Source organism: Zonotrichia albicollis, chromosome 2 (assembly GCF_047830755.1).
Source record: "Zonotrichia albicollis isolate bZonAlb1 chromosome 2, bZonAlb1.hap1, whole genome shotgun sequence".
In the NCBI taxonomy this organism is placed as follows: domain Eukaryota; kingdom Metazoa; phylum Chordata; class Aves; order Passeriformes; family Passerellidae; genus Zonotrichia; species Zonotrichia albicollis.
In genome coordinates, this window is record NC_133820.1 from 105,531,958 (window position 1) to 105,543,980 (window position 12,023).

The following is a 12,023-nucleotide window of genomic DNA, read 5'->3' on the forward strand; positions in this document are numbered from 1 at the left end:
TTTTTATAGGCTGTCACTCTGCAGGCAGCACATCAGTATCTGAAATCAGCAGTAGGCAGAATGACTTGCAGCACTCTGCTTATCCTTTCCCCAAAATGTATTTGTCAGGGTGTATTCTGTCATTAGTCTTGAATCCAAACTTAATTACTGTGTGTCTCTGGGACAAGAAGGCATGAGGAAGAACACTTGATGCTGGAATGAAAAGCAATTCCTGAGGAAGCTTGTTCCATGGTCCTGGATTTCTTCTTTTAGTCCAGATATGGCAATTTTTATAAAGAGTAGGTGAACTGCAAAACTGAAACACATCAGCAAGTAAGAGAATGGAGCAAGTGGTAGGAAAAATGAAATGCTGGCACAGGGACATGTCGTTCAGAATGATGGGAGAATGGGAGCTCAGGGGTTTTAAGATTCTAAGGGAAAGCTTTTTTCCTGAATGATTTATGTTGAGTTGATGGGGAATTACAGTGGAGGATAATGAATATCTTCTTCCTAGTTAATAAAGTAGATATGAAAGTTTTCTCTTGAAGGTGATGATACAGCTCTGCAACTGCTGTCCTTTATGAAATAGCTGTGAAACAGTCTCAGTGATTGAACACAGCATGGGTTTGCTTGTGCAGAATCCATTGCTCTATCACTAGTAGTCAATTCAGTACATCAAAACAATGTTTCAAACAAGAATAGAGGCAGCTTTACATTCCTTCGTTTTGGGTGATCAGGAAAAGGAAATCTGTGAGTGTCTGATGAGTCACAGAAATATTCCTATAGTGCTGATAGTATTAACTTCCTTCTCCTGAAGTCAGATTTGCTGAGTTTATGTAGAATTCATAGCATCCCTAAATATTGATAAAGGGAAGACATAAAATGTGTCTGAATTGGGAAGAAGCTAAGAGGATACCCATTTTCCCACTGTTCATGACCCTAATTTTTTATGGTCTATTTTTGATTGAGTCATACGATAAGCAGAGAGAGAAGAGATTCCTTTTCGTATTCCAGTCAAATGCTAGCTTGTTTAGAAACATGCTCTCTCCTTGCTTCTCCTTCTCTACTATAGAATCACTTTGCCTGCAGTAACAACCCTCGTATATTCTCTAGATATGGAACTGTCTGCACTAAATCTGCAGGAGTTTAGTTTATGCTGAGGTTTACCTATGCTGTACTGTATTAAAAGCCAAAAGGTCAGAATGAACATGAAATAATATCCACTAATAATTATTGCTTGTTTTTCAACAGGGGTGACAGGACCTTCAGGTGTACCTGGACCACCTGGTAGTCCAGGTTTTGATGGTCAGCCTGGGCAGAAAGGAGAAGCTGGTCCTTTTGGTCCTCCAGGTAAGTCCCTGCATTCTTCAAAGACTTGATTCCTTCATGGAAAAAATAACATGTGATTTTAGGTGTGAATGTATCTAATTTCACTTCTTCAGACATGTAGGGAGGGTACTCTGTCTGCAGAAATAAAAGGAGTCTCTCTGTATTGTAGGGCCCAGAGGATTTCCTGGTCCCCCTGGCCCTGATGGCTTGCCTGGGGCTATGGGCCCACCAGGAGCACCATCTGTTGCTCATGGATTCCTTGTTACCAGACACAGTCAAACCATTGAAGAACCATCGTGTCCGTTTGGAACGAGACTGATTTACCACGGCTACTCCTTGCTTTATGTGCAAGGCAATGAAAGAGCACATGGCCAAGATCTGGGTAAGTGGAGACCAAATTAGAATTCAGTTAGAACTCATTACAAACCAAATGCTGCTCTCATTTGTAGAACTGCATTGAGCAAATCTGTGTAATTGCTCTGGCTCAGACCTAGGCACCCCAGAACAAGGGAGATGTTGCTACCCCACAGTGAATACAACACCTAGTTACTGAGATGGCTCATGGGGTCTTGGACAGTCTGATGGAACTGGGTTTGCTCAGCATTAACCTATATTTATGGAGAGGTCTTTAATGCAATCTACAGCTGTCTAGAGGAAGGGTAAAGAGTATGGAGTCCCTTCTCAGAGGGTCTCAGTGACAGAAGCAGCAATGGATCGCAAGTATGAGATACGTTTTAGTGAAACATAAATAAAAGCCCTTTTATCATGCTGATGGTCAACCATTGGAACAGAACCCCAGAGGGATGGTTGAATTTCTTGTCTTTGGAGATCCTCAAAACTCAACTAAATCTGGACCCAAGAAACCAGATCTAACTGGCAGGGCAGTAGGATAGATGACCTCTAGAGGTCTATTCCAACCTAATGTATTTCATAATTCTACAGGCAAGACTGGACTGCTCCTTTGCTTGTCCTGTTCATTCCTCATGAAGCTAAGAGAATTCTTTTCTTCTAAGAAAACAAGGTCATCCAGAGCAAGTGTTCTCTGCCTTATTTAGCTGCTCCTGGAAATAATTGTTAGGCAGTTGGCAGTAGCTTAACAAAACTGTTAAGAAATAACCTTTCACTTAACATTTCAGGCACAGCAGGGAGCTGTCTTCGGAAATTCAGTACCATGCCTTTCTTATTCTGCAATATCAACAATGTCTGTAATTTTGCATCAAGGAATGACTACTCCTACTGGCTGTCTACTCCTGAGCCCATGCCAATGAATATGGCTCCTATCACTGGTGATAATATCAGACCATTCATCAGCAGGTATGGTTTCAGTTCTGCTGTATTTATAAAGTGAAAAAGCCTGTGGAAAGAGCTTAGGGTACTTTATTTTTCTGAACAAGGTTTTGAATCTGTATATTTTTATTTCCTGCCTTTAAATTTAAAGTTTGAATTCTTTTGATGAAATGTTTCAAAGTGTGCATGTTTTCAGTTTAGACTTTGATCAAAAATAAATCCATTTTGGGGGAAACCCAAAGAAATAGAATAACCTCTTTTGAGTATAATTGAAATTAAAAGATATACTTTGAAATGTTGTCTTGCAAAAGCTGTGTTGTATTTTGAAGGAAAAAAGTTGTGCATTTTTTCACAATTCTTGTCCGAAACACTTCTGTTCTTTGACTAGCCATAGCTAGAAGCTTTTTAGGGCTCAGTTTCCTTTTGTTTGAAAATGGTAGCATTTTTATCATACAGTAGACTGACAGGCTTCTTCCATTGTTTTAGACATTCTGCTTGAATACAGCCATTATTTTCTGAATTAAAGGAAACAATTGAAAAATCAATCATCTATTTTTTTAATAATTCCAGATTCACAGCTAACATAAAGAATGGTGCTTATAGCAGACATAACTGTTCTGCATCAATGCCATGTTGAACTTTTGGTCCGTTTGAAATTTTAAGACCACTAGAAAACCTCTTCTTGCATAATATGTCCAGTGCTGAAGGCAGAGTTGTGAGCAAGAGTGTGGCAAACTGCCCTACCATTGGATATGAGTCTGACAAGGGAATCTTCAGCTTACAGCTTAAGTGATAATCATTAGATACAGGCATTGCTGTCCTTTCTGTCATTGCTTCTAATCTGTATCAGCTCTTGCTGATCCCTCTTCCCGGCATATTTAATGAATGGGAATGGAGATTGCTGGTAGTGATTTCTCAGGTACACCCAAGAGAAAGGACAATCCAAATCAGCAGTTGGTTGTATTCTGGATATCTTGGATGTTCAAAAAGCTATATGGCTCTACTGCAAAACATTCAATGTTTATTTTGCATAATGGAATCCATCTTGTATCTGCAGTTGTACTCTGTATTCTTACTTTTGGTTTAGTATCAAAGAAGTTGCTATGTTTTGAAAATGAATGAGCAGATTGAGGACAAGATTCTCAACAGAGACTTTTTTGGTCTTAAATTTTTGGTTGTTCATTGCATGTGAATGGAAGGGGCTTGATTCTCAGAAAAAATTCAAATTACCAGCCTCTGAAATTCATATTCCTTTTATGCCATCCCATATAATGCAAAATAGCCTTTAACAGTCATATTTGAAACTCTTGCTGAAGGAGGTACTAACCAACACTTTGCCTTATCTTATGCCTACGGATTAGCTTTTGCACCGTAAGAACGCGTAAGTGTGTATTTGTATGTACGTGTGTGTGTGCATGTATGCTTGTGTGTCTTTCTCCTTTTAGTCATAGAAATAGTTGTAATATTCATTTTAGAAAACTAGCAAAGAATCTGGAAAACTCTTCTTTCTATTTATTTTATTAGTTGATGCTTTTCGACTGACAGTTTTCCCTGTCCAAATGTAGAAAATGTGTAGAAGTGTCACTTGCTGCCTTGAATCACAGGACTTCTTTTCCTGTATGGCCTTCTACTGAAATACCAGAAATCTCTTGAAGCAAAGCAGAGCTCCAAGAATAGAGGCAGCTTTACATTCCTTCTTTTAACTTACTCTTTCATTGATGTGTTTCTTAAAATAACTCTTGCTTCTGCACTAAAGATGAAGGCAGTAGGTATGAAAGCAGTCTTCACAAGGCAGAAATAGCAGGCTTTCATTCTGAATACCTTTGCTTCTCTGCATTTTCCAGAATCCAACTTAATCCATTTTGCACTTGATTCTTTTCCCTGCTCTGATAACAGGAATCAGACTGTTTAGTTTTGAATAGTGTTAATAATTGCTAACTGCAGCAGCCAGTTGAAGAATTGTACAAGGAAAAACTGATTATATCTACCAAATTCCTTATTGCCAGCCCCCATATTAAAATTCCAGCCCAGCTCATGGGTTTTTTGTGATTCTGTGGAGGGATGATTGGTCATTGGATTATTCAGTAACTTAGCAGTTCTGAGACATGAGAAATTTATCTGAAGTAAAAGAACTAGTGCTGCATGCCTTTCTGGAGAATTGCTTTGAAGTTTGTTGTGCAAGTTACTTTGCTGGAAATCTCTTAGTGGAGATACAGACCACAAATGTAAATTAAAAACACTTTCAAGGAAAATGCATGGGAAAGAGTCTGCATTAGATTAGATTAGCAGTGATTGCCTTTGTAAGACATTTTCCAGAGAGATGGCTTTTTCTCTGGAAGTCAGAGCTAAGTTTAGGATGATGAATTGCTGTTACTTGTTTCTGATCAGATTAGACCACTTTTAAGTGATACTTGGTGAGATAGAGTGGCTATTTGCCCCCCATGTTCGTGACATGGAGCACTTTTAGAAACTTCAGTACAAACAGGACTAGAAAAAGAAAAATACATGTAAATATTCAGATAAGAGGTCTCTTGTTCTTTTCTCATAGGAAAGCTAATAGGAATAATACTTAATAGTTGAACTGTCTCTAAGTAAGGGAGAAATTAGAACTTTATCAAATAAATTAGAAATTAACAAAAAAGAAAAAAGAACCAGTTGGCTGTTTTTCTAAATGAAACATTGTGATTTTCCTTTGGTTTTGAATGTTACAACATTTTCTATTTCAAGATTCCGTAAAGAAAGTAGTTTCTGAATAATGAACTATTAATCCTTAAGTGCACACAGCTCATTCATGTCTTGGTCCTTCTAGATGCTCTGTGTGTGAAGCTCCTGCTATGGTAATAGCTGTTCACAGTCAAACAATTCAAATACCACCGTGTCCTGAAGGCTGGAGCTCACTTTGGATTGGTTACTCCTTTGTCATGGTAAGTGCACTGGGACATACTCTGAGCTGAGGAAAGCATTTGTTTCAGGGTTTTGATCTATGGAAATTTAATATCTGCCTCTGTCCCTTCAGTTTTTAGGAGGGCATTAGTCCTCCACTCTTTGTAGTGACTTCAAAAAGAACCTGATCATTTTCCCAGGCAAGGCCTGGGCATGGTCTGAGACACAGCTGGATCCAGAGCTGTTAGCACTTGGCAATGGGAGAGAGACCACTGTGATGTGGAGTGGGAATGGAGTTCAGCTGTTCTGATAAAAGCCATACCAAACCTTGTGCCTCCTGGGCCAAGAGCCAGCCCTGGCACGTTGCTTACATAGAGATAGCTTGAGTCCTGCTGTCTCCTGAAGGACTTCTGTGCATACAGCTGTCCCTGAAGCTGATACTGCTGGTGTGTCATGCTGCTGTTTAATGAGAGAACCCAATGCCATCTCTGGAGTCTTCAGCTCCACCTTCTTGTTCCTCCTTGAGCTGAGCAACAAAACAGCAGATGGACAGAACAGAGGATAAGGAGAGAAGTGTGAAGAAATATTTGTGCGAGAGAGTTCATTGCAATTGTAGCAGAAGAGGTGGAGAGTCCCTGTCTGACCAATGCTTTTGCCTTTCCTAGCACACCAGTGCTGGTGCTGAGGGCTCTGGCCAGGCCCTGGCATCCCCTGGCTCCTGCCTAGAGGAGTTCCGCAGCGCTCCCTTCATCGAATGCCATGGCCGGGGCACCTGCAATTACTATGCAAATGCTTACAGCTTCTGGCTTGCCACTATAGAAAGGAATGAGATGTTCAGGTAAGTTCATGATTTATTTATCACTCTTTCAGACTCAGTTGAGCCTTATCACTGAAAAAAAATAAGTATTTTTTGAATGGAATACAGGTTCAAGTATTGGCTGTCCACTACCACAGTTAATTTATGCAGTAAATTACTTTTGTAGCAGAAAGAAAAGTAGCTTTCGGGGGAATTAATGAATGCATCATCAGTTGGTGTTTGCAATGTGTCATTTGTATCATGTATTTTGCTTTTCAGAATAATCTAACAATGTTCACAATTCCACTATGTTTCTGATTGTATTCACCAGGTGGTAACTGGGATAGGCTGACATACTGATTGAAATTAGATTAGAATATAACATTTCCTGTAAACGGGCATTAACTTATAATAGAACTACTTGCCATTTGTACTGGTGTTAAACTAAGTGAGTTGAACAATTATTTACCTTTCCCTAAAGTCAGAGGAAGTATGTTTGAGTAAAATGCAGCTAGTGGTAATAGGCTTTGTTCTGGTGTCCTGCACATGAGTATTTTTCAACACAGGTTCATTTGCTCTTTATGAATGTTACTAATATGTAGGCATATAGGTCAGTTCCCATGTCTGCATAGCTTAGCTAGTCAGTAGACATTCCTCTGGAGTGCAGGTAATTGCCCTCTTCCACCACAGTCCTGGCTGCTGCTCCTGTTACCCTGCATCTCTTCATGTCTTCTGTCCAGATCTGTGAATGCTGCCTTGCCTGTCTCAGAATGAAGCAGGTTGTTTAGCCAGTTTTTACTCTTTGTTTATCAGATAGCTGTCAATAGAGTAGGTAGAAAAACTGAGCGCTGAGATTGAGTATCACTGGGGCTGTAATAATCTTTACAACCTGAGAAACTACTGCCACAACCACCCCACCACTGGTAATAAGCTGTGGATCCCTAGGAAAGAGGAGGGCTGGTCAGAAGAAAATTTAGAGTGAGCACTACAGTTGTTTCCATTCCTGAGTCCTACCCTGAGACCTCTCAACCTCACACACCTTTCTGGCTGCAAACTATGCCTCAGATTAATAAAATCATCCCAATCAGGGGATCTGCCCTGCTATCAGAAATCACAGATACTTCTCAATTTCCTGTAAACTCATTATAATTTTTTAATGAAAAACATTAAATGCAAGCACAACTTTGTCTGAAAATGATTTATTTCTAGTTGCTAGGAGGTCTCTAACCTCCTTATGACAGGTTAGAGACTCGAGGTTTGGGTTGTGTTTTTATATGACAGCACATAATTTCCTTTGCCAACTTTTCATTTGTCTTTAAAGTCACATGAGTTAGCAGAAACTCATAAACAGTCAAATTTCAGCTTCTTTGCCAATCTTATTTGAGCTCTTCAGTAAGTGTGTGATGTTTAAAACTTGTCTTACGATAGTTTGTGACCAAACTTGGAAGTGATTACACACTGGAGAACTTAGGAACACCTTCTTGATTCAGCAGAGGCTGGAAGGGAGACTTGAATTCCAAGCTGGTGTTGTCAGTTATGAACCTGAAATTTGTTAATGGGTCTTTTCATTTCTTTCTTTTCTGTAGGAAACCGACTCCCTCAACCTTGAAAGCCGGGGATCTACGCTCAAATGTTAGCCGTTGTCAAGTCTGTATGAGAAGAACATAATGACTTTTGAATTTCAACTAATTTCACACAATATGGTGCTATTTGTTTAACAGCAATGAAGCCTAGACATATATCATATGTACCTCATTGTTGTCCAATATGAAAACAGTAAAGTGCCTTTTAGGAACTTGCATAACTAACACACACTGCTTTACTGGCCCTGTCCTTGCTAAAGAAGAAAAGAGACAACAAAGATAAGCTTCAAATGTCGACATGCCAAATGGCACTTTTGATCAAAGTATATGTATTTTTTATATAAATGCAATGCACTGATAGAATAAAAAGTCAGCATTTATCCAGAAAAAAAATGCAAAGGTGCTAGGAGGTATGCAGTTCTGCCTTATACTGTTTGACCCCCCTTTCTCATTCTTGTATTATATATTTAGATTCATTTTTCTTCCCCAGATAAGTTTGTTACCATTATCTAGGTGTCTTAAAATCCCAGACTCTTGGGTATGTACTTATTGTTCTTGTACAAAGAAATACTAATGTAAAAAAGAGGTTTGGGATTACAGACTGTGGTTAAGCAACATGTAACCATCTTTTCACAACATAGAGTGCCATCCTGCAAACCTTTGCTTCTGTTTGTAGCCTTTAGTGCTGTCAGTATTAATGGGTCTACATCTGGAAGAAATTGCCAAATTGGCTTCACAAATAGGCAAGTAAGTGTTTCTGCTATGTTGGTACTATGCAGCTTCTTTGTGCAGTAGAACAAACTTTCCTGTGGAATAAAGAATGATCCAGCAATGGTCAAGAAGAAAAATATATATAAATATTTTAGTAATTTATATAGATATCAACCATTAGGCAAATCAAGCTCTAAGTTTATCATATCAAAAAGAAGCTTACAGAATTTTTCTTCTTTTCAGTGTCATGAATTAGGTGTTAAATGCCAAAGTATGATGTGAAATGTTCATTTTACATAGCCATTTCAATGCTGAAGTTGCAGAGACTGAACCCAGGTTAATAGTTATTTGTGTTTATAATAGTAAATTCTGCTTTGAGCTTATAGTCTTTATTCTGTATTTAATATTTTTCAGGGTTTTAAACACTACTCACACACTGAATTACTTGATTTTGAAAAGTATAAGGCCTTAATTTTGTTAATATTGTGCCAAAAAAATTCTTCAAAGTGGCCTCAGAAATATTTCTAAAGAATTTCTATGCAATGATACCATTGTTTGAGCACGTCTGTGTCCAGAAATGTTTTATGGACTATTACCATGCAAATACCAAAAGATTTTTGCAAATGCCAAGGCCTTTGTGTAATTTCTTACATGTGTATTTCTTAAAAATTCAAGTTTGTAATAAAACTATTTGTGTAAAAAAAAAAAAAACAGAAGAAAGAAAGATGTTTTTACTAATTTGTTATTAGCATTCATTCACAGCAATTAATTAATTATAATAAGCCACCAATAAATGCAAAAGCTTGATGCAATCATAGATGATTTTTGTTTTGCACATCTTGCAGATGTACAAAGCATCTTCTAAAGGGGGAAACAGGGCACTGTATTGACACCTCTGTTGTTATCTTGTAAGAACTGAAACTGATAGATGAAACATGAGAAACTTATCACTGAAATGTATTTGATATGAACACATTACAAAAATCTGCTAACTTCATCTCAGCTCATGGGAATCAAAATTATGCACATTTTTCACTTTTCCTTTGAATTTTTCGTGCACAAACAGAACTGAATTTTATAGGATAAAAATTAAAATATTTTATAAACTTTGCTTTTAAGGTGAATCTTGGCTCTGATTGAAGAGGAAATGGGCCATGCTATCATTTTCATTGGCAAAAGCACATAATTTGCTAAAGTTTCATGTTGTTTTCCAAAATTAGTGAAGACACTCAGCTGCTGCTATTTTGAACTTGTCTTTCAATTAAAATCCTTCCAGACATTCTCTGACCAAATGGCTGAAGGCTTCTGCAAAGAAATTGGCCATTTCATTTAGCAATGATTCTTAACTCTCGTGGAAGTTCTGACACTTGATAATCTTATTTATTAAAGACCACTCCTCACAAAAGTTCCTTTGTAGTCTATAAAATAAGACAGTCTGATTATGCCTGAGCAGCCTCATGCAGGGTTTTCCCAAGGACACTTGACATCCAGAAGAAGAGGAGAAGACTATAAGGTGATTCCTTGTGGCATCTAGGAAAAATTATTCAAAAATTGAGTCCTCACTGACTCAGACTGTCCAAAATGTTGCTCACACTCTACATTTTATCTCCTGGTCAGCTAGGGATTTAATTTGCTATGGTCAAATTGTCTTAGAACTGCCAGACAGTTGGGTTTATACAGTTCTTCATGTATGTTTAAATCAGTTTGGTGTGTATGAACCTTTCTCCTCTCAATTGGGAGCATTTGGAAACAAGGTCCTTTGAAAATTTTTGAAAACTGCTTGAACTGTAGTTTGATGTCTTCCTTATCTAGTAGTAATTATTTATTCTATAACCTCCAGTTCATATAATGACCTAAACCATTCTCATGCTAAAGATGCTGTTTCTTAAATCAGTCACTCAACTTTTTGGTGCCTATTGAATATCAGTCAGATCTCCTGAAAATGTGTGAATGCTAGATTTTGATGCCCTGGGTGAGGAAGAGCCTGTGTGAAACACTGCCTTGCTTTCAAAAACCTCTTTAGTACCCCATATTCAGGCATTTATGGCCAGTGTTGTGGCTACAATAAAGTTCATCGTGTGAACAGGCATCTGCTAAGTCATCACTTATTCAAATCAAAGTGTTGCAGAAACTTCAGGAGAAAATTTTTGAGTGCAGTACTTGAAGAGTCGCTGTCATGTTCCAAATAAATACATTTCTAAAACAGCAGGTGGTGCCCTTGCTCTCTTTGCGGTAACGCTGGGACAGACGGCTTTACACTAACACCAAATACCTTGGTCTCTCATCTACTAACGTGTCCCTACTGAATACATGACTATTTTCTCGTGTCTCCATCTCTACTTTGACACGTTCTAGTCACCAGCAATTTTCCTTTTGAAACAGGAATGGATCAGTTTTCAATTAAAGAAATTTCTATGCACATTGCAAAATAAAAATATAATTAAGTGATCCAATAGATATTTTGAAGCAAATGATGTCTTAGCCTGTGTGTCTTTTCTGATAAATGTACATTCAGTGTAAGTATGCACATTCATTTATAAGTGTATCTCTTACTGGTTTCATGGTGGTAACTTCCTTGATGAAATACTACTTTTTCTATGTAACAGGACTCCTGAGAACAATATCCCCATACTAGGCTCCCAGAGCAGTGATTGTATTCTTCATGACTGAAGTTGTATATCTGCATGACTTTTTGAGAATTCCTTTCCTATTTTTCATGTTTTATAAATCTGTAATAATCTGCACTAACTGCATGAGGAGAAACATAAATACAGAGCCAGGCTTGTGGATCTCAGAGCACCAGCTAAATGGAAAATACAGCACCTGGCACAAAGAAAGACCACTGACTAGTTGAAATGGCAGCTACCTCATACCTGCCTGTATCTCCATCCCTTACTCAGTAAAGGTGCTTGGCCATGTCTGCATTGGGACTTCTGGAGGAGACCATCAGCATTTTGTCAGAGGTTGCAGTGGAGCTTATCTCTCTGCTGGTCACAGTGTGGCAGCGATGTGCTGCCCACTGCATTTCCACCTCTTCATATAGAAGTTATCTTTTTTATGATCTTCACATTCTGAATTAGATAACAGTGAGAATATAAGAGACCAGGGTGGATCTTTAAATGCATATTTCAAGCTCAGACAAATGCTGAGACCAGTGATGGATGGTCTGGGATATAGTTAATCATTATTAAGAAAATAAGTGGCTACATGGAAGTGTTTAGCCTGTTGGTTTTAGAGGAAAGATGGTAGAGAGGAAGAAATAATTCCACCCAACCATTAGTAAAAGTATAGTATGAAAGGGATAAAAATTGTGAATTTGTAATATTGCTGAAGTCTCTAAAGAATAAGTATAAACAAGAAATTATGCACAAACTTACTTTTAGCGCTAACAGCTAAACAAGAAGCATATATTCTTTGTGAAAGATATACTAACAAAACAACCTCAAAAAATTTCC

At 38.1% G+C, this 12,023-nt stretch overlaps 1 protein-coding gene across 2 annotated transcripts in view; it reads left to right on the forward strand.

The window, feature by feature from the left end:
* The window catches only part of COL4A1 (collagen type IV alpha 1 chain), a 120,303-nt gene extending 109,530 nt beyond the window's left edge, over window positions 1-10,773 (forward strand). Inside the window, exons 47-52 of one of the 2 annotated variants that reach the window (XR_012579140.1) lie at window positions 1,231-1,329; window positions 1,478-1,690; window positions 2,445-2,622; window positions 3,957-3,976; window positions 5,405-5,519; window positions 6,144-6,283. Coding sequence is in view for 1 of the 2 variants with exons in the window: in XM_074535968.1 (XP_074392069.1) it covers window positions 1,231-1,329; window positions 1,478-1,690; window positions 2,445-2,622; window positions 5,405-5,519; window positions 6,144-6,316; window positions 7,861-7,942 (860 nt within the window). In the remaining variant the exon portion in view is untranslated. Of the gene's footprint in view, window positions 1-1,230; window positions 1,330-1,477; window positions 1,691-2,444; window positions 2,623-3,956; window positions 3,977-5,404; window positions 5,520-6,143; window positions 6,317-7,860 lie in introns of those variants that run through there. The other variant, XM_074535968.1, reaches the window with a different exon arrangement.
* Window positions 10,774-12,023: the final 1,250 nt, after the last annotated feature.